Genomic DNA, 22,673 nt, shown 5'->3' on the forward strand with positions numbered 1-22,673 from the left:
TTCCTTCATTTCAAATTTGGTGAATCTGGCAATTATGTGTCTTGGAGTTGCTCTTCTTGAGGAGTATCTTTGTGGCGTTCTCTGTATTTCCTGAATTTGAATGTTGGCCTGCCCTACTAGGTTGGGGAAGTTCTCCTGGATGATATCCTGAAGAGTGTTTTCCAACTTGGTTCCATATTCCCCCTCACTTTCAGGCACCCCAATCAGACGTAGATTTGGTCTTTTTACATAATCCCATACTTCTTGCAGGCTTTGTTCATTTCTTTTTCTTCTTTTTTCTTTATATTTCTCTTCTTGCTTCATTTCATTCATTTGATCCTCAATCGCTGATACTCTTTCTTCCAGTTGATCAAGTTGGTTACTGAATCTTGTGCATTTGTCACTTATTTCTCATGTCATGGTTTTCATCTCTGTCAGTTCGTTTATGGCTTTCTCTGCATTAATTATTCTAGTTATCAATTCTTCCCCTCTTTTTTCAAGATTTTTAGTTTCTTTGTGCTGGGTACATAATTCCTCCTTTAGCTCTGAGAAGTTTGATGGACTGAAGCCTTCTTCTCTCATCTCGTCAAAGTCATTTTCCATCCAGCTTTGATCCGTTGCTGGCAATGAGCTGCGTTCCTTTGCAGGGAGAGATGCGCTCTTATTTTTTTAATTTCCAGCTTTTCTGCCCTGCTTTTCCCCCATCTTTGTGGTTTTATCTGCCTCTGGTCTTTGATGATGGTGACGTACTGATGGGGTTTTGGTGTGGGTGTCCTTCCTGTTTGTTAGTTTTCCTTCTAACAGTCAGGACCCTCAGCTGTAGGTCTGTTGGAGATTGCTTGAGGTGCACTCCAGACCCTGTTTGCCTGGGTATCAGCAGCAGAGGCTGCAGAAGATAGAATATTGCTGAACAGTGAGTGTACCTGCCTGATTCTTGCTTTGGAAGCTTCCTCTCAGGGGTGTACTCCACCCTGTGAGGTGTGGGGTGTCGGTCTGCCCCTAGTGGGGGATGTCTCCCAGGTAGGCTACTCAGGGGTCAGGGACCTACTTGAGCAGGCAGTCTGTCCGTTCTCAGATCTCAGCCTCCATGTTAGGAGATCCACTGGCCTTTCTTATCTAATTTTTTCAGCCATAAAATGGCATGTAACATCTCTCTTGCATGGTTTTAAGACTTTTATTTAGATAACTTATGGGCAGTGATCAGCACAATTAGCCAATTGGTTATGATTAGACTTTGATGTTACCCATTGCCTTAATTTTAATATTTTAGTGTTCCCAAGCAAAAGAAGAGTCAATCCTGAGAGCAGATCAGAATATATTAGTGAATAGAGAAATAATAACAAGATCAAGGAGGGATAGATGATGGAGGGTGGGAGAGACTGACCCTACTATGAGAGCAGAGCTCCAGGAATGCTCAATGACAAAGAAAGTACACAGCAAGGGAGACATGGAGGAGAGGAAGGGATGAAAAGAACTGATGAGTGCCTGAGGAGCTGGCCAGAGACATCAAGGTCGACCTAACTCTTGTTATCCCCAATGGAGAGAGCCTCAAGGTACTCTGACCCATTAACAAATGCCCCAATAAACCTTCACACAGGAGGAAAAGAACAACAACTACCTTTCTCTAGGAACAGACTTCTTTTGTCGATCTAGGTGTCAGTATTAGAAAAAAGAAATATATTAAAAAGACGGTTGGTGTCGGTTCGGCTGCTGGGGTCGGATTCCGCAGTCCCAGCCCTTCCCCATGGCAGACGCTGAGGAGTTGCAGGTTTCTTCGCCGCCCCCGCCGCCTCTCTCTTCTCCCTCCTCTTCAGACGCCTCTGCAGCATCTTCCCCGGGCGGCCCAGTGAGTTTGGGCTGGCCAGTTCCGAGCAGGAGCAGCGGCCGAATGGTGGACCCACTGGAGGAAGTGGAGCTGCAGATGGGCGATGCAGCCTTTTCATTAACCAAACTTCTTGAAGCCACATCTGCAGTATCAGCTCAAGTGGAAGAACTTGCCTTCAAATGTACAGAAAATGCACGTTTCCTTAAAACATGGTGAGACCTCTTGAAAGAAGTCTATGATTCTTTGAAACCTGATGAATAATTTGGCATACTTCGTTATTTAACAACAACTGCAATCATTCATATGTCTTATGTTATATTTGTACATGTACCACACGTATAGAATGACCTCTGTCAAGCAGTTCTGTATATACTGAGAATGAAATTTTTCTTGGTTTTCTTGGCTTCTGTGAAAGCAGAATACCGATGCTGTTTTTGTTGCGGACCAGTACTAGTTTGTCCTTAAATACTTTATGCCTCTGAACTTTCACAGAATCCTTTATGAAAGTCAACTTCATCAATACATGGTTAATATTAATAGAGCCACAGTGCTACCATTAGCAAACTAGGTAGACCATTATTTGTTTTGCAACAAGATGCTAAGCATGGCAGAGTTTGAAGTTGCGTTTCATCTTAAGGACCATGGGAGGTAACTTTAAGGTTGCCAGTGGTAGATCCAGCTCCATTTGGCTAAGTTGTCTGCAGCTAATGATTGTGTCTTTATTCTATATCCCCAGCACCTAAAACAGGTTCACACAACACTCACTAAATGTTTGTTGAATAAACGAGTTAACAAACAAAATTAAAAGCTTTTTCTCTTCCTATATTTAGCATGAAGACTGCCATTGTTTCTTTAGAAATGTATGAATCTGAACTTTATTGACTTGAAGAAAAACATTCTTTTTTTAACAGAGATTTGGACTTTGATGATAGGTTTTAAAATATATGATAAATATTTTTTGTACTTTTTTTTAAGACTTTACTTCAGAAAAGGAGACTGTCTAGAAAGAATGCATATTTTTTCCCTATTTATTTCTGTGGTTACTGCTTTTGGAGTTTAACCGTGTTTGTATCTGATATTTGTATATGTTTGATGGCTATTTTTAAGGTGCCTTGTCAGATTTATGGCTCTGTGCTATTACTTTTTGAGCTTTGCAAGTTGCGTACATAATAATTCTAAAGAAGTTATTTTGTTTGCAATGCATCAAATTTAAATGATGTGATTTTTTTTGTATTATTTGACCTTAGTGGCAGTGTTCTATTTTGCATCCTATATATTATGTTGCTTTTGGTATTTTGTGTTGTGTGTCAACGATTAAGCCAACTAATCCTCCACCATATATAACTTCTAGACACCTTTGATACGACATCTTAATTCTTTGTAGATATGAAGATATGTACAGAACTATATTCTAACACCTAGCAATGGGGCTATGAGAGGGGACAGATGGATGGGCAAAGAATAGTTTTGTTTAACATATTAGTCATAGTTCTTGATTAGATTTTTTAGTTAAAGATCACACGTAGGGTGTGATTTCTATACCAAAGATATGCTTATTTCAGTATTAGAAAAATATTCTTACATGTCCTGAAAATTGCAATTTTTTAAATGTGTAAAACTAAATTCTTATTAAAAGCACATTTTATTTTCATTTCTTTGGATTCATTACCTTAAAACTTTTTACTGACATGTTTCAAAGATACAGGAGAGGTAAATGAGTTCAAGAAAATCCATGTATTTCTACCATGCAGATGTAATAAATGTTAGGATTTGGCTATATTTTCTTCAGACACACATATATATGTAATTGCAAATATTAGATACATTTGAAGTTCATTTTGTTACCTCTTTGTTCCTGTCCCTTTCCTCCCTCCCCAGAGTCCCCAGAGGTAACCACTAGAGGTGGCATATATTCTAGCATGTGTTTTTATATTTTTAATATAAATACATTTTTTAAAACGCTATAAAATATTGTTTTATGTATGTGGTAGCCAGCCTCCAGATGGTCACCAGTGATCCCTGGCCTCCTGGTGTTCATTCCCCCTGGTATAGCCTTCTCCTACATTTTACAGTGCTGACTTTTGTAACTACCAGGATATTGAGTAAGTGCAGTGTGTGATTTCTGAGGCCATATTTTTTACTCTTTTTTTTTTTTTTTTTTTTAAGAGACAAGATCTCACTCTATTGCTCAGGCTGAAGTGTGGTGGCAGGATCACAGCTCACTGTAACCTTAAACCTGGACTCAAACAATCCTCCCATCTCGCCTCCTAAAGCACTGGTATTACAGACATTTTTGCTCATTTTTCTATTTTGTTTTTTTACTTGTCAGTTGTTAGATATTACATATTTTGAATAGTAATAATCTGTTATGTATGTTTCAATTATCTTGTTTAGTCTGGTTTGTCTTCATATTTTGGTTATGAAATCTTGAATTTTTAAATTTTAATGTAATCTTACCAATCTTTCATAATGATTTGCTTTTTCTGGTTTTTGTGTAGGAAATGTCATAAAAATAGTCTTATTCAGCCTTCCAAAAGTTACAAAATTTTTGTTTTTAACATTTAGATGCTTAGTCCAACTGAAATTTGTTTTCGTTTATGGCATGATTTTGGAATCTTGTTTTAATTATTTTTGCACATTTATAGCTGTTCCTCCTAGTATCAATGTTTCAAGTGCAACATCTGTCATGCAGTTACTATATAAGGGCCAGATTCTGACCTTTCTGTTCTTTTGATCTGAAGGAAATTTGAACATGCCACCCCCAAATACACCAATTTGGCATGCTGATTATTTCAAGCTAAAGGTACTTGAGAAACAGTAGTTGCAGAAATGGCTATCTTAACTGTCCTTTCCTATCTGTAGCAAGCCATACAGACTTCTTTGAGAAAGATGCTTTCCTGATACCAAGATGAGAAGATGGCTCTAATCAACTGAGACAGTACCGGAGAAATCTACAAACAAACCTTACTGTTAGTTACTTGCCATATGTTTACCTTCCCACAGTTTCTGCCTCTGGAAGCCTAAAACTGCTTTCCTTTGTCTTGTCACACTTCTCTGAAAGGTATTCTTTGTGGAAGATGCTATATAATGTAATCCAGAGTTGTAAGCCACTACTTGTGTTTACCTTTTCATTGAGTTTTCTCCTGTGTGATGTACACTGCATATATTAATAAAATTACTTGTTTTTCTCTTGTTAAAAAAAAAAAGAAAGAAAAAAGAAATATATTAGTTCATGTGCCAGGAGCCTTCCAGGTAAAGAGCTCAAAACCCTTTTCTAGATTGTTCTAATCTTGTGCTGAATCCAAAAACAAGAGAAATATAATTTTGAGAAGTTCTGATTCTTGACAACATATTTGAGCACTTAGACTATTTCAAACACGATTCCACTGTTGGGTTTTTTTTTTTTTTTTTTTCACTACTTTCTCTTATCATTCTAAATATTACCCCAAGAATGTCATGCAAATAAAGACTTCTAAAATCCAGCCATTCAGAAAAGCAGTTAGATGGTAATACCCAGTGGGTGGGCAACTGAGCCTGCAAGCCCAGGAGGCAGCTAAGTTGATGTCTTGCATTCCTTGGCGTTCAGCCAGAAGCAAATTTTTGACCTCATTATCTTAGAAATTTCCTTATATGTGTGGATGTAGTGACCAAGATAGCCTCAACATTCACCTCAGTTTGACTAAACTTTAGACAAGTTTCTTCCTGAATATAAGCCTTAGCCACCCTTTTCTTAGAGCATTTACTTTAGAAAACTTGAAATTGCAAATTCTTTCTCTGCCTCTTTGAACTGTATGTAAATATTCTCCAATCCTCTTGCCAGTTTTACAACCCAGGGAATAATCTTTCTTAAGGACCTGAGAACCATCTCTTTGAAATGCAAACACTGAAGGAGAAAGCATCTCTATCTCCCAGTCTCTGTGGGAGGATAGGAGCCTAACTTAGATGCCAATTCGTAAACACAGATGTCCTAATCACAGAGAAAAATGTAGCAAATGCAGGAATAACTTAATGTGGTGGACACATTCCAATGACCAGCTCTCTGCTAATGTCATCCAGTACTTTTCTAAATGATTACCCCAGTGTTGAAAAACTCCCCTGCCTTTGGTTTCAGAGGAGTTGAGTTTAATCTCTCTCTGCTATTGCAATAGTCTTGAATAAAGTCTTCCTTGCCTGTTTAATATGTCTGGTGCCACATTTGCTTGTATGGTACGTATTGATGGATGGATTTAATTTTAACTCTTGTACAGAAGGTCGAGTTAAAATTTCTTAGTTCATAGCACCTCATTATCATTGTTCATTTAAAAGCTTTATTCTTCATTGGTTTCCTTTTATCCTCATATTCTACTCCTATTCCTCTCTGCACAGGCACCTCTTCTAAGGTACTTAATTCTTATCCTTTTGTCTATATGCCATATTAGTCCCTTCTTGCAATGCTATAAAGAAATACCTGTGCCTGGGTAATTTATATTTTTAAAAAGAGGTTAATTGGCTCACTGTTCTGCAGGGTATACAGGAAGCATGAGGTTTCCCATCTATTTGGCTTCTGGGAAGACCTCGGGAAACTTACAATCTTGGCAGAAGGCAACGTGGGAGCAGGTGTCTCACATGGAAGGAGCAGTAGAAGAGAGAGAGCAGGGAGGTGCCACACATTTTTCAACAAGGTAGCAATGACAGCTTCAAAGGGGGTGGTGTTAAACCATGAGAAACTGCCCCCAGGATCCAATTACCTCCCACTAGGCCCCACCTCCCCTCCAACATTGGGAATTACAGTTGAACATGAGATTTCGGTAGGGACACAGATCCAAACCATATCATATGCTTTTTTTTTTTTTTTTTTTTGAGATGGAGTCTCACCCAGTCGCCCAGGCTGGAGTGCAATGGCACGATCTCAGCTCACTGCAACCTCCATCTCCCCAGTTCAAGTGATTATCCTGCCTCAGACTCCTCAGACTCCCAAGTAGCTGGAGCTATAGGTGCACGCCACCACACTCAGCTAATTTTTGTATTTTTAGTAGAGACGGGATTTCACCATGTTGGCCAGGCTGGTCTTCAATTCCTGACCTCAGGTGATCCACCAGCCTCAGCCTCCCAAAGTGCTGAGATTACAGGCATGAGCCACTGTGTCCAGCCAGCATTTTGAATTATTGTTGTGAGTGGTTGCTTTTTTAAAGAATGCAAAAATGAAACCACTGTATGAACACTAGAAAATAAGTAAATGATAGATATTTGGTGCTAATATGTTAATTTGCCAAGAACAATCCAAGAGACTCTAAAGACAAAACTAAGAGAACTAATAAGAATTAAAAAGAGAATTTTGTAATGCAGATGGTGTATCTATTAACGTTCAATTAGCAGAAAATAGAATCCACTCTAACAAAAAAATGATTTAAAACAGTAAATGTTGTATTAAATAATAATTGTGAGAAGGGTTAAAAGAAGAGCCTCTATTCTCGGATTCTCTAATGAATATCCTTGCACTGAAAATAGCTTTGCTTCTGTTGAAAAAAAAAATACTGATAACAGCATTGCAGGAAGTTGATGAATCAGGGAGCTGCTATTGCTACTGCTGACTGCAGGACTTCTAGACATCTGTCTCCATTGTAAAAACACCTGCTGGATGGAGAAACCAAAAGCTGAATTAGGATATAGTTGCTACAGTTTCTGCTTAAGAATCGTTTCTTTCCATCAGGATTTATATGAGCAAAATGCATCTGACTAATTGGAAGTGAATTATGTCAGGAGGCCATGCTTTTTAGCTTTCTACACTTTGAACTCTAGAAGAGTTTTCGAATAAACCGGAATGACTCAATCTAGTATCTTCTACACTGAGTACAAGATGAGTATACAAAACTTGACAGATCTTTCTGTACTAGAAATTGTCATATCATGGAAACAGGAAAACATACTTATTCAGAATGGCAAAAAAACTCTGAAGTTCTTAGAGGCAACTTTTATAAGAAAAATTAATATTTCTTTGAATGACATAAAACAATATATGAAGAGATTGAGAAACAATATTTATGGTTGGAAAGACAGTGAAAATATCAATTTTCTTCAAATAAGTATGTGCAGCTGATGAGAATTTAATTAGAATCCTATTTTTTCATGATTTGATACTCACATGGAAGAATAAATTCTTGAGAATAGACAAGAAAGGGATGAAAAGTATCACTAGTTAAAGCATTTTGAGAAGACTTCTTTTACCAGGTATTAGAATAACTAATACATTTGTTAAAGAAAAGCATGAATTAATGTAAAATAGTAAACCCAGACAGAGTTGCCAAACTATGTCACAAAGATTTTGTTTTTCTTCTGTGAAGAAGGAACAACTTTCATTTCAAATGCATCTGTCAGAGATGGCTATATATTCATAACATAAAACAGTTTATATCCATCTTATACAATTTACAATAATTTCTGAGTTGTTTTAGTTTTATATGAGAAGATACTAGAAGAGAACATGTAGACAACATACACTTGTGGGGTGAGGAAGAACTTCTCAGCCAAGATAAGAAATTTACACAGGAAATGCTATAATAAAAAGTGTATTTGACTATACAAAATTAAAATTTTGAAAGACAGAAATTCCGCAAGCAAAGTCGATAGAGAAATATTAGAGTTGGAAAAATATTTTCAACAAATACTACAGGAAAGAGATAAGATTATTTGACATTCAAAGAATACTTACATGTAGATAAGCAAAATACAAATGCTCCAAAGAAGATAAGTACAGGCATACCACAGGAGTGTAACACCAAATGGTTCACAAAAAAATGAAAGTATGCAAAAATTCAGTAGCAGTCATAGAAGTAAAATTATCATAAAATCAAGCATTTGATTTGTACCCATCTGAATGCCCCCAAATTAAAGAAGAATAAAGTGATTCAGTCTAAGCTAAATAGCCCTCTAGCTTCCTCTATTAAAATTGAATGTATCAATGTACTGTGTTTTCTTGCTAGTATATAGAAATACAATTGATTTTTAATATCTTGTACTTTGTACCTTGTGACTGAGCTAAACTGACTAGTTCTACTAACATTTTGTAAATTTCTTAAATTTTCTCCATTAATCTATTAATAAAGACAGTGTTACTCTTTTCATTTCATTTACTCTTTTCATTTCAACTATCTTTTTTTCTCTTGTCTTACTATATTGGCCAGAACTACACTACAGTCTTGAATAGAAGTGGTGAAAACAGGCATCCTTGCCTTGTTCTCCATCTAAGAGGGAAAGCATTCAGCGTTTTCTCCTTTAAATATAATGGTAGAGCTCAATTTTTAAAATATATATGTCCCTTTACAAGTTAAGGGTGTTCTCATCTATTCTCAGTTTGATGAGTTGTTTTCTTTTTAATTATAAGCAGAAGATAAACATTATCAAAGACTTTTTCTGCATCTGTTTAGATGATCATATGCTTTTCTTTTGTGGTCTAATAATATTGTGAATTACATTGTGTGGTTTTAGAATGCTAAGAGCAACCTTGCATTCTTGGAGTAAATCCCATCTTGTCGTGAAATGTTACTGATTTAAATATTGCTGGATTTCACTTGATGATGTTGAAATAATAAGTTTTGCATGTATATTCATGAGGATATTTGTTCGGAGTTTTCTATTCTTGTATGTTTTTGTCTGGTTTGGGTATCAGAGTCTCAAGAAGTGAATTAGGAAATATTTACCGCTTCTGTGTTTTGGAAAAATTGGTTTATAATTAGTATTATTTCTTTCTATAAATGTTTGTTAAAATTCACCACAAGGCCATCCGGACATGGAGTTTTCTTCATGAGAAATTTTTAAGTAAAAATTCAATTTTTTGATGCTCACTAGAATGGTTTAAATGAAAAATATCTTCAATGCCAAATATTGGCAAGGATTTGGAGAGCAGTTGAAATCCTCATATGTTGCCAATAGGAATACAGAATAGCACAGACACTTTGGAAAGTACTTAGGCAGTTTCTTACAGACTTAAACACATACTTACCATGTGGCCTAGCAATTTCACTCATAGGTATTTACCAAGATAGATGATCACATATGTCTTCACAAAGACTTCTATTCATATACGTGTATGGTGGAATTGATAAATATATCAACATTACCATGCTAAGGGAAAGAACCCAGACACAAATGACGACCTTATTTTGATTCTATTTATGTGAAATTGCAGGAAAATCAAAACTATAGTCATAGGAAGTTGATCTGTGGTTGCCAAGGGCCAAGGGGTGGGAGAAGGAAACAATCTGTTGCAACGGAAATGTTCTGTATTATGATTGTCATGGTGATTAATACACATATACATTTTTCAAAAATGATCAAATTGTAAACTGAAAATTGGTGAATTATATGTAGGCTATATCTCAGTGAAGCTTATTTAAAATAAAAATAAAAGCAATTTTTTAAACTTTTATTTTAGGTTCAGGGGTACATGTGCAGGTTTGTTATATAGGTAAACTTGTGTCACAGGGATTTGTTGTACAGATTATTTCATCACCCAGGTAATAACCCTAGTACCCAATAGTTATTTTTTTCTGATCCTCTCCCTCCACCCGTCCTCCACCCTCACGTAGGCTCCACTGTGTGCTGTTCCCCTCTTTGTGTCCATGTGTTCTCATCATTTTGCTCCCATTTATAAGTGAAAACATGCAGTATTTGGTTTTCTGTGTTGGTTTGCTAAGGATAATGGCCTCAAGCTCCATCCGTGTTCCCACAAAGGATATAATCTCGTTCTTTTTTATGATTGCATGGTATTCCATGGTGAATATGTACCACATTTTCTTTATCCAATCTGTCACTGATGCACATTTATGTTGATTCCATGTCTTTGCTGTTGTGAATAGTGCTGCGATGAACATACGTGTGCATGTGTCTTTATGGCAGAATAATTTCTATTCCTCTGGGTATATACCCAGTAGTGGATTTCTGTTGCAAATTGTAGTCCTGTTTTCAGCTATTTGAGGAATCACCACACTGCTTACCACAACAGTTGAACTTACACTCCTACCAGCAGTGTATATTAGCATTCCCTTTTCTCTGCAACCTCGCCAGCATCTATTATTTTTTTACTTTTCCATAGTAGCCATTCTGACTAGTGTGAGATGGTATCTCATCGTGGTTTTCATTTGCATTTCTCTAATGATCAGTAATACTGAGCTTTTTTTATATACTTGCAGGCCACATGTGTGTCTTCTATTGAAAAGTATCAGTTCATATCTTTTGCCTATTTTTTAATAGGGTTGTTTGGGTTTTGTTTTTTGGTTTGTTTTGTTTTGTAAATTTGTTTAAGTTCCTTATAGATGTTGAATATTAGAACTTTGTCAGATGTATAGTTTACAAATATTTTATCCCATTCTGTAGGTTGTCTGTTTACTCTGTTGATATTTTATTTTGCTGTGCAGAAGTTCTCAAGTGTGATTAGATCCCATTTGTCCATTTTTGCTTTTGTTGCAATTGCTTTTGGCATCTTTATGATGAAATCTTTGCCAGTTCTTATGTCCAGAATGGTATTGCCTAGGTTGTCTTCCAAGGTTTTTATAGTTTTGGGTTTTACATTTAACTCTTTAATCTGTCTTGCATTGTTTTTGTTCATAATATAAGAAAGGGGCCCAGTTTCAATCATTTGCATATAGATAGCCAATTACCTCAGCACCATTTATTGAATTGGGGTCCCTTTCTCCATTGCTTCTTTTTGTCATCTTGTCAAAGATCAGATAGTTATAGGTTTGAGAGCTTCTTTCTGGGTTCTCTATTCTGTTCCACTGGTCTTGTGTCTGTTTTTTTTTTTTATAACAGTACCATGTTGTATTGGTGACTGTAGCCCTGAGGTATAGTTTGAGGTCGGGTAGCATGATGTCTCCAGCTTTGTTGTTTTTGCTTAGGATTTTCTTGGCTATTTGAGCTCCTTTTTGGTTCCATATGAATTTTAAAATTGTTGTTTCTAGTTCTGTAAAAAATGTCATTGGTAGTTTGATGGGAATAGCATTGAATCTGTAAATTTCTTTGAGCAGTATAGTCATTGTAATGACATTCATTCTTCCTATTCCTAGGCATGTAATATTTTTCCATTTGTTTCCGTCATCTCTGATTTCTTTGAGCAGTGTTTTGTAATTCTCATTGTAGAGATCTTTCACTTCCCTGGTTAGTTATATTCCTAGGTATTTTGTTCTTTGTGGTAATTGTGAATGGGATTGCATTGCTAATATGGCTCTCAGCTTGGCTGTTGTTGGTGTATAGGAATGTTAATAATTTTTGTACACTGATTTTGTTTCCTGAAGCTTCACTAAAGTTGTTTATCAACTGAAGGAGCTTTTGAGCCATCCATGCCCATGGGATTTTCTAGATGCAGAAGCATGTCACCTACAAACAGTGATAGTTTGACTGCTTCTCTTCCTATTTGGATGCCCTTTATTTCTTTCTCTTGCCTGATTGCTGTGGCCAGGACTTCCAATACTATGTTGAATAGGAGTGGTGAGAGAGGGCATCCTTGTCTTGTGCCAGCTTTCAAGAGGAATGTTTCAAGCTTTTGTCCATTCAGTATGATGTTGGCTGTGGGTTTGTCATAGATAGCTCTTATTATTTTGAGGAATGTTCATTTGATACCTAGTTTATTGAGGGTTTTTAACATGAAGAAATACTGATATTTATCAAAAACCTTTCCTGTATCTATTGAGATAATCATGTGGTTTTTGTCTTTAGTTCTGTTTATGTGATGAATCACATTTATTGATTTGCATATATTGAACCCACTTTGCATCCAAGAATAAAGCCTACTGGATTGTGGTGGATTCGCTTTTTAATGTGCCACTGGATTCAGTTTGCTAGTATTTTGTCAAGGATTTTTGCATCAGTGTTCATCAAGGATATTGACCTGAAGCTTTCTCTGTTTATTTTGTCTCTGCCAAGTTAAAAAAGACAAAGAGGAACATTATATAATAGTAAGGGGCCTTGTCCAACAGGAAAATATCACAATCCTAAACATATATGCACCTAACACAGGAGTTCCCAAATTTATAAAGCAATTACTACTAGACCTAAGAAATGAGATAGTAACACAATAATAGTGGGAGACTTCAATACTCCATTGACAGCACTAGACAGGTCATCAAGACAGAAAGTCAACGAAGAAACAATGGATTTAAACTATACCTTGGAACAAATTGACTTAACAGATATATACAGAACATTCCATCCAAGAACCACAGAATACACGTTCTATTCAACAGTGCATAGAACTTTCTCCAAGATGGACCATATGATAGGCCACAAAACAAGCCTCAATAAATTTAAGAAAATTGAAATTATATCAAACACTCTCTCAGTCCACAGTGGAATAAAACCAGAAATCAACTCCAAACCTTCAAAACCATGAAAATACATGTAAATTAAATCACCTGCTCCTGAGTGATCATTGGGTCAAAAATGAAATCAAGATAGAAATTTAAAAATTCTTTGAACTGAATGACAACAGTGACACAACCTATCAAAACCTCTGGGATATAGCAAAGGCGGTCCTAAAAGGAAAGTTCATAGCCCTAAACACCTACATCAAAAAGACTGAAAGAGCACAAACTGACAATCTAAGGTCACACCTCAAGGAACTAGAAAAACAACAAACCAAACCCAAACCCATCAGAGGAAAGGAAATAACCAAGATCAGAGCAGAACTAAATGAAATTGAAACAAACAAACAAACAAACAAAAAGATAAATGAAACAAAAAGCTGCTTCTTTGAAAAGATAAATAAAAGTGATAGACCATTAGCAAGATTAACCAAGAAGAGAGAAAATCCAAATAACCTCAATAAGAAATGAAACAGGAGGTATTACAACTGACACCACAGAAATATTTAAGGCTACTATGAACAACTTTATGCATACAAACTAGAAAACCTAGAAGAGATGGATAAAGTCCTGGAAAGATATAACCCTCCTACCTGAAATCAGAAATAATTAGATACCCTAAACAGACCAATAACAAGCAGTGAGATTAAAATGGCAATTTAAAAATTACTAACAAAAAAAAAGTCCAGGACCAGACAGAATCACAGTGGAATTCTACCAGACATTCAAAGAAGAATTGGTACCAATCCTATTGACACCATTCCACAAGCCAGAAAAAGAGGGAACCCTCCCTAATTCATTCCATGAAGCCAGCATCACCCTAATACCAAAACCAGGGAAGGACATAACCAAAAAAGAAAACTATGTACCGATATCCCTGATGAACATAGATGCTAAAATCCTTAACAAAGTACTAGCTAACTGAATCCAACAACATATCAAAAAGATAATCCACTATGATCAAGTGGGCTTCACACCAGGGATGCAGAGATGGTTTAACATACGCAAGTCAATACATGTTATACACCACGTACACAGAATTAAAAACAAAAATCACATGATCATCTCAATAGATGCAGAAAAAGCATTTGACAAAAATCCAGCATCCCTTTATGATTAAAACTCTCAGCAAAATCGGCATACAAGGGACATACCTCAATGTAATAAAAGCCATCTATGACAAACCCACAGCCAACATAATACTGAATGGGGAAAAGTTGAAAGCATTCCCTTTGAGAATGGGAACAAGACAGGGACGCCCACTCTCACCACTCCTCTTCAGCATAGTGCTGGAAGTCCTAACCAGAGCAATCAGACAAGAGAAAGAAATAAAGGGCATCCAAATGAGTAAAGAGGAAGTAAACTGTCACTGTTTGCTGACGATATGACTGTTTACCTCATAAACCCTAAAGACTCCTCCAGAAAGCCCCTCAGACTGATAAAATAAGTCAGCAAAGTTTCCAGATACAAGATGAATGTACACAAACCAGTAGCTCTCCCATACACCAACAGCCACCAAGCAGAGAATCAAATCAAGGACACAACCCCTTTTACAATAGTTGCAAAAAAAATAAAATACTTAGGAATATACCTAACCAAGGAGGTGAAAGGCCTCAACAAGGAAAACTACAAAACACTGCTGAAAAAAATCAGAGATGACACAAATAAATGGAAACACATCCCATGCTCATGGATGGGTAGAATCAACATTGTGAAAATGGCCATACTGCCAAAAGCAATCTACAAATTCAACACAATCCCCATCAAAATACCACCATCATTCTTCACAGATTAGAAAAAACAGTTCTAAAATTCATATGGAACCACAAAAGAGCCTACATAGCCAAAGCAAGACAAAGCAAAAAGAACAAATCTGGAGGTATCATACTACCTGATTTCAAACTATACTATAGGACCATAATCACCAAAACAGCGTGGTACTGGTATAAAAATAGGCACATAGACCAATGGAACAGAATAGAGAACCCAGAAATAAACCCAAATACCTACAGCCAACTGATCTTCAACAAAGCAAACAAAAACATAAAGTGGGAAAAGACATCCTTTTCAACAAATGGTAATAAGACAATTGGCTAGCCACATGTAGGAGAATGAAACTGGATCCTCATCTCTCGCCTTATACAAAAATTAACTCAAGATTGATTAAAGAATTAAACCTAAGACATGAAACTATGAAAATTCTAGAAGATAACATTGGAAAAATTCTTCTAGACATTGTCTTAGGCAAGGATTTCATGACCAAGAACCAAAAAGCAAATGCAATAAAAACAAAGATAAATAGCTGGGACTTAATTAAACTAAAGAGCTTTTGCACAGCAGAAGGAACAGTCAGCAGAGTAAACAGACAACCCACAGAGTGGGATAAAATCTTCATAATCTTTACATCTGACAAAGGACTAATATCCAGAATCTACAAAGAACTCAAATCAGCAAGAATAAAACAAACAATCCCATCACAAAGTGGGCTAAGGACATGAATAGACAATTCTCAAAAGAAGATATACAAATGGCCAACAAACATATGAAAAAAAATGCTCAACTAATGATCAGGGGAATGCAAATCAAAACCACAATGTGATACCACCTTACTCCTGCAAGAATGGCCATAATCAAAAAATTAAAAAAGCAGTAGATGTTGGCGTGAACGTGGTGATCAAGGAACACTTCTACACTGCAGGTGGGAATGTAAACTAGTACAGCCAAGATGGAAACAGTGTGGAGATTCCTTAAAAAGCTAAAAGTGGAACTACCATTTGATTCAGCAATCCCACTACTGAGTACCTACCCAGAGGAAAATCAGTCATTATACAAAAAAGATACCTGCCCACACGTGCTTATAGCAGCACAATTTGCAATTGCAAAGTCATGGAACCAACACAAATGCCCATCAATCAATGAGTGGATAAAGAAACCGTGGTATATACATATGATGAAATACTACACAGCCATAAAAAAGAATGAATTAACGGCATTCACAGCAACCTGGGTGAGACTGGAGACTATTATTCTAAGTGAAGTGACAAAACATCATATGTTCTCACCCATATGTGAGAACTAAGCTATGAGGATGCAAAGGCATAAGAATGATACAATGGACTTTGGGAACTTATGGGGAAGGGTGGTGGAGGGATAAAAGACTACAAATAGGGTACAATGTATACTGCTCAGGTGATGGGTACACCAAAATCTCACAAATCACCACTGAAGAACTTACTCATGTAACCAAACACCACCGGTACCCTCAATAACCTATGGAAAAATGAAAAGTAAAAAATAATGTATATTAAAATGTTAATTATAAAATTTAGATGTGATTATCTAGGTGTTCACTATAAAATTCTGTTAATTTTGCTGTATGTTGGAAACTTTTCATTTTCAAATGAAATGAATGCTGAATAAATGAGTAAATGTTTAAAAATTATAAGAGAATATTATAAGAAACAAAATACTAATGAAATTAGATGAATAATGGTGGTGAAAATTACAAATCACCAAAATTGATTCATTAACAAAATATAAAACACAAATGTACCAATAATCATCAAAGGAATTAAATTAGAAATAAATTTTCTCAACAACAATAAGAAAAGAAGTCCTTAAAATGTCAAACATGAGTTTTATAAAAACCTTCGAGAAAGTGATCATCTCTTCTTTAAGCAAATATTTTAAGAAAACACAAAGATGCAGGTTTGTTACATATGTATACTTGTGCCATGTTGGTGTGCTGCACCCATCAACTCATCAGCACCCATCAACTCGTCATTTACATCAGGTATAACTCCCAAGGCAATCCCTTCCCCCTCCCCCCTCCCCATGATAGGCCCCGGTGTGTGATGTTCCCCTTCCCGAGTCCAAGTGATCTCATTGTTCAGTTCCCACCTATGAGTGAGAACATGCGGTGTTTGGTTTTCTGTTCTTGTGATAGTTTGCTAAGAATGATGCACATGTACTCTAGAACTTAAAGTATAATAATAATAATAAATTTTTTAAAAAAAGAAAAACATTGACACCATAAAAAAAAAAGAAAATACAAAGATGAATGAAAGCATATTATTGATATCAGTATTGGATGTCTACAACACGCAGATCTATATAGATAAAAAGTGGTTTAGTGGATTTCTAGGGTCAAGGATGGGGATGGGATTGGAGAGTGACTACCCATAGGTGTGAGATTTCTTTGGGGATGATGAAATGTCTTGAGATTGGTGGTAGTGATGGGTGCACAACTCTGTAAATATGCTAGACACCATTGAATTTTGCATTTTGAGTGACTGAATATTGTGATGTATAATCTCAATAAAGTTCTTAAAAAGAAAAGATGGGGTGAATGCAATAAAAAAATTATAGTATCTCACTTGTAAATATAAATAGGAAATTCCTAAGTTAAATATTGGTAACAGTTAATTAAGTTTTTAATACTCTACCTAAGTAGGGTGATTCCAGGAATGCAACAGTTCTTCAAAAACAGAACATGCACTGATACAATTTGTTATTAACAAATTAAATAACAAAAACCATATAACCATTTCAATGAATTTATTTTTTTCCAAAATATTTTATTGCATGCTTATTGTGTGACACTGTACAGTATTAAACAAAAGAGAAACAACTGTAGTCCTCAATAGAAGCAGAAAAAGCATGTGATAAAATCTCACACCAATTCTTACCAAAATAAAATATGTTTAGAAAAGAACTCTACATTCAATATAATTCATAGGTTCAGAAAACACAAAAAAGAACTCTCTTAATAAGTTAAAGATATTCATCAAAAATAGAGCATCATCCTTAATGCTGAAACATGAGAAGCTTTCTCATTGATCCCAACTGATAGATGTCTATACTGGAGGTCCTGGCTGCTGCATGAACTTTAAAAATGAGATATGTAAAAATTGCATACAGCCAGGTGCTCTGGCTCACGCCTGTAATCCCAGGACTTTGGGAGTCTGAGGTGGGTGGATCACCTGAGGTCAGGAGTTCAAGACCAGCCTGGCCAACATGTAGAAACCCTATCTCTACTAAAAGTACAAAATTAGTCAAGCATGGTGGTGCCCGCCTGTAATCCCAGCCATCCAGGAGCCTGAGACAGGCTAATCGCGTGAACTCAGGAGGTGGAGGTTGCGGTGAGCCAAGATCGCGCCATTGCACTCCAGCCTGGGCAACAAGGGCAAAACACTTTGTCTAAAATGTATATATATATATACACACACACACACACACACATATACACAAAAAATCTTTCCCTAATTTAAGATAAAGTAATTAAAATATAATGTTAAAATCCAATAGTATCTGTAAACAAGACGCTAGTACTAGAAAGATAGTTCAACAAACTTGACAGATACAAGATCAATGTACAAAATACCACAATGTTCCTATACATTAGAAATAACCAAGTAGCAAATATATCTGAATTTTTAATTCACAATAGGAACAAAAAATAGATGGTATCTGGCAATATATCTGGCAAAATTTATGTGTGAACTTTATCAAAATACCTTTCACCAACGGCAACAGCAGATCAGCCTTGGTGAAGGAAAGAAAATGTTGCTGTTTGCGTAACCACCACCTTGCTCAGCCATGACTACAGTGCTTGTGCCTTCATGGACCAGAACTAGACTGACCAGGAAGGAAAGACTGACCTTTGCATGATAGGCGATTCTATTCAGAAAACTATTTTGAACTGCCTTAGCAGTGGGATCTCTCTGGTGAAAACTTATCCTAAACGGAGTCTCCATTTCTTGACCCATAACTTACACATTCAAAATATAGTTATTGTGCAACAGGCATGTTAGAAGCTTTTAAAAATATTCTTGGTCAGGCGCAGTGGCTCACGCGTGTAATCCCAGCACTTTGGGAGGCCAAGGCGGGCAGATCACGACGTCAAGAAATCGAGACCATCCTGGACAACATGGTGAAACTCTGTCTCTACTAAAAATACAAAAATTAGCCAAGCATGGTGGCAGGCACCTGTAATACCAGCTACTTGGGAGGCTGAGGCAGGAGAATTGCTTGAACCCAGGAGGCAGAGGTTTCAGTGAGCCGAGATCGCACCGCTGCACTCCAGCCTGGGTGACAGAGTGAGACTCCATCTCAAAAAAAAAGAAAAAGAAAAAGAAAATATTCTTGAGAAGGTAGTAAAGATGGCAGAAAAATGTCCTTGTTCTCTTTGAGTTTATATTCTTTGATGCTGAAGAGTACAAGGTGAAGGGAAGGATGACACTTGCCAGCTTGTAAATAAATAAAAAGTAAACGGTAATTAGAAAGAATAAGTAATTTTGGACCATGATAATTTTAGTCCACATGGCTCTCTCAAATATACTTCTCATTAATCCTCCAATTGTGTTTCATCATCTAAGGGGTCTTTGCTAAATGTTTCTGGTTTCTTTTTGAAGTTTGATACAGGCTCTGCCCAGTCCTTTCTCTGCCATTGGTTCTCATGGTCTACCATTTCTACAGCATCATTAGGGCCAAGAGGCAGAGCTACTTGTCTAGCAATGTGTATGAGCTGACGAGTCATCTCTGGTTGTACATAGGTCCTCTCGCAGCTACGGATGGTTGGCCATTGGATGAATAGTTTGAAGCAGGATAAACCAACATGTTATTTACAGTCTCTATGGGACATGCCTAGGTCCAAAACACAATTTCATATATCCCAATTGTCCTCGGATGTCTATACTTGCAATTCTATTGCCGTACTAATATTTACCTTTTAGGTCCTTTCCTTGCAATGACAGACTCTAATTCTGGCTTATTTAAGCAAAATAAAATAAGACAACAATTATAAATCATTAAAAGGAGAATTCATGTATGGAGTCTGGGGTAACTCACAGCCTCAATGGGACAGTCAGTGTATCAAGGTGGCAAAGAAAACAGGCATTGGTGCAAGTCCCATTGGTTCCAAATTCCAACACCATGATTTATCTCCCTGAGCCAGTTTCCTCTTCTCTGAAATAGGAATAACTTCAGCATTTACCTAATATATATGTTGTGGTATTTCAATGGAATAAAGAATATAAATTGCTTAACACAGTGCCTGATAGGATGCAAATATCTAAGAATGAACTCTTACTATGATTCATGTTTATAAATCTGGCCTTGAAAGGGCAGAATCTAGGATAACTCTAGTGATCTTATCAGCAGGGGCACTTGCGTAGGCTGTCAGAGTGCTACATGCAGAAAGGCTGACCTTTGACTCTCTCCTTGAGACTAAAATTACTAAAACAGTAATCCCAGCTACTTGGGAGGCTGAGGCAGGAGAATTGTTTGAAGCCGGGAGGCGGAGGTTCCAGTGAACCATGCCACTGCACTCCAGCCTAGGCAACAAGAAGAGGCTGTCTTAAAAGGAAAAAAAAAAAAATCCTAAGAGAGTAAATGATCTGGCATTGACCATGTGCCCATTTCTGGACCAGTCACTGTGCCAGGAAGAACGAGTGAATAATGACAGGGGTGGGGGGTGGGGAGGTGAGGGTGGAGAAGATTTGGGGATTCCATGATTAACAGTGTCTGTTGGAAGCATATTGAACCATGGAGTTCAGTTATTAGAGGAATGGTAGAGATAAGCTGAGCAGACCATAACAATGTTTACTATAGTGTGTATAATAAATACATATCTTTGTAAGAAAAAATTGCTAAGCGAGAGCTTTATCTTATCCATCTTCCTCTGACTAGGGCTGAACTAGTATCATCCCAAGAAAATAATTTTCCACCTTTTCTTCAGTATTTTTCAGAAAAGGTAAATTTTCCGCCTTAAGTATTTTTCAGAAAAGGACCTCGCAGATCCTGACATCAAGGAATTATCCTAGTGTCCAGGCACTGCTTATTGCAGTTTTATCCAGTTCCCTCATCACTCTAATTTCATAAGTCTATTGAAACACTAGAAATATTTTCTCAATGTTCTTCTCACAGCTGCCTTCACCTCCCTGTTCTTCAGGCTGTAGATGAGGGGATTCAGCATGGGAGTGATCACGCTGTACTGCAAGGAGAAGATCAACTCTTGAATGGATCCTGAATTTGGCATGAGATAGCGCAGTAATCCAGAGCCATAAAAGAAAATCACTGCAGTGAGGTGGGAGGAGCAGGTGGAGAAGGCTTTGCTTCTGCCTGTAGTGGAGCTGATCCTCAGTATAGTGGACAAAATGCAAATATAAGACAAGAATATCATGAGAAAATTTCCAAAGAAATGCAGGATGCTGGAGCAGAGCAGGGTGGTAAAACTTGCAGATGCATCAGAGCAAGACAAAGGATAGAGAGAGGGCAGCTCACAGCTGAAGTGGTGGATATTTTCAGCCTCACAGAAGTCTAAATTGAGAGCTACAAGGATATTGATGAGGGCATCCAGAAAAGCCAAGCCCCATGAGCCCCCCACCAGCCCTGCCCACAGCTGTCTGTTCATCACTTGGCCATAGAGCAAAGGAGAGCTGATGGCAACATAGCGGTCATAGGCCATCACAGCAAGCAGGCAGGATTCAGTGCCCCCAGTGGCAAACACAAAGAAGACCTGAGCCATGCAGCCCTCTACTGAGATGGTTTTCTTCTCAGACAGGAGGTTCTCCAACAGCTTAGGTACAGTGACAGAGGAATGGCAGAGATCCAAGAAGGACAGTTGTCCCAAGAAGAAGTACATGGGTGTGTGGAAGCAAGAATCAGCATTAACCACCACCAGCAGCAGCAGGTTTCCCATCACAGTCAGGAGGTAAATCACCAGGAACAGCACAAAGAGCAGAGCTTGGGTCTGGGGGCCAGCAGACAGCCCAAGGAGGACAAACTCGGGGACAACGCTGTGGTTTCTCATTGCCTTCAGTATTTTATTTGGAAAGAGATAAATAAATTGAGTGAAGCCTCTTCTTATGCCTAACAAATATTTAAATGTTTTAACCCTCTTCTCTATTCACAAAGTTTCTTGCTTACCCAAACATTCATATGCAGAAATGATAAACTACTCTGTCCCTAGATTTCCTAAACCCATGATCATCTTCTCTGCAAGACCCCAACCTTAGATTCTCTCTCTCTCCACCTTTGTGTTCTTTCTTTAATGATTCAGAGTTCGTTGTTGCTGTTGTTTTATTATTAAGGCTACTAGAGAGTGTTTGTAAACTATTGCTAATGATCTAATAGAGAGGGAGAGATTGAAGGAAAAATAAGATAAAAATTGCAGAAATGGTGTCTCTGAGGGTATGAGAGCAGAAGTAGAGCATGGCCTTAGGTGGGAACATGTTTGCGTCATCCTTCAGACAGCATGAGGCTAGCAGATTTGGTGTTGGGGAGGAGGCAATTTCCATCCAGTGACTTTTACCTTTTCAATAAATACTTAAATGAGGTCAGTCATGGAAAATGAAAGGGGATAGCAATTGGAGAATTGCAGAGCACAGAGAAAGGGAAATAATCAGAGAGAAGGCAGTACAGAGAGATCTCCGATGCTATGTAACTGATCATGAGAAACTGTTGGTCAATATGGGAACACACTCCAGTCATAATCCCCATGCCCCGTTTAAACATAATTTATATGTGATCTATTC

At 37.2% G+C, this 22,673-nt stretch overlaps 2 protein-coding genes across 2 annotated transcripts; one reads left to right on the forward strand and one right to left on the reverse strand.

Moving 5' to 3' along the window:
* Positions 1–1,668: 1,668 nt before the first annotated feature.
* LOC103238231 (renal cancer differentiation gene 1 protein) lies at positions 1,669–5,001 on the forward strand. The gene has a single exon (XM_037997197.2). The coding sequence runs from the start codon at positions 1,724–1,726 to the stop codon at positions 2,018–2,020; it is 297 nt and encodes a 98-aa protein (XP_037853125.1). The 5' UTR covers positions 1,669–1,723; the 3' UTR covers positions 2,021–5,001.
* Positions 5,002–21,031: 16,030 nt separating this feature from the next.
* Positions 21,032–22,150, reverse strand: LOC103238232 (olfactory receptor 8S1-like). The gene has a single exon (XM_037986262.2). It carries the CDS (start codon positions 21,947–21,949, stop codon positions 21,032–21,034), a length of 918 nt encoding a protein of 305 aa, XP_037842190.2. The 5' UTR covers positions 21,950–22,150.
* Between the last annotated feature and the right edge of the window lie 523 nt (positions 22,151–22,673).

Source organism: Chlorocebus sabaeus, chromosome 11, assembly GCF_047675955.1.
Source record: "Chlorocebus sabaeus isolate Y175 chromosome 11, mChlSab1.0.hap1, whole genome shotgun sequence".
In the NCBI taxonomy this organism is placed as follows: domain Eukaryota; kingdom Metazoa; phylum Chordata; class Mammalia; order Primates; family Cercopithecidae; genus Chlorocebus; species Chlorocebus sabaeus.

Coding starts and splice junctions, on each gene's coding strand:
- LOC103238231 (XM_037997197.2), top strand. CDS start 1,724: ATGGCAGACGCTGAGGAGTTGCAGGTTTCTTCGCCGCCCCCGCCGCCT.
- LOC103238232 (XM_037986262.2), bottom strand. CDS start 21,949: ATGAGAAACCACAGCGTTGTCCCCGAGTTTGTCCTCCTTGGGCTGTCT.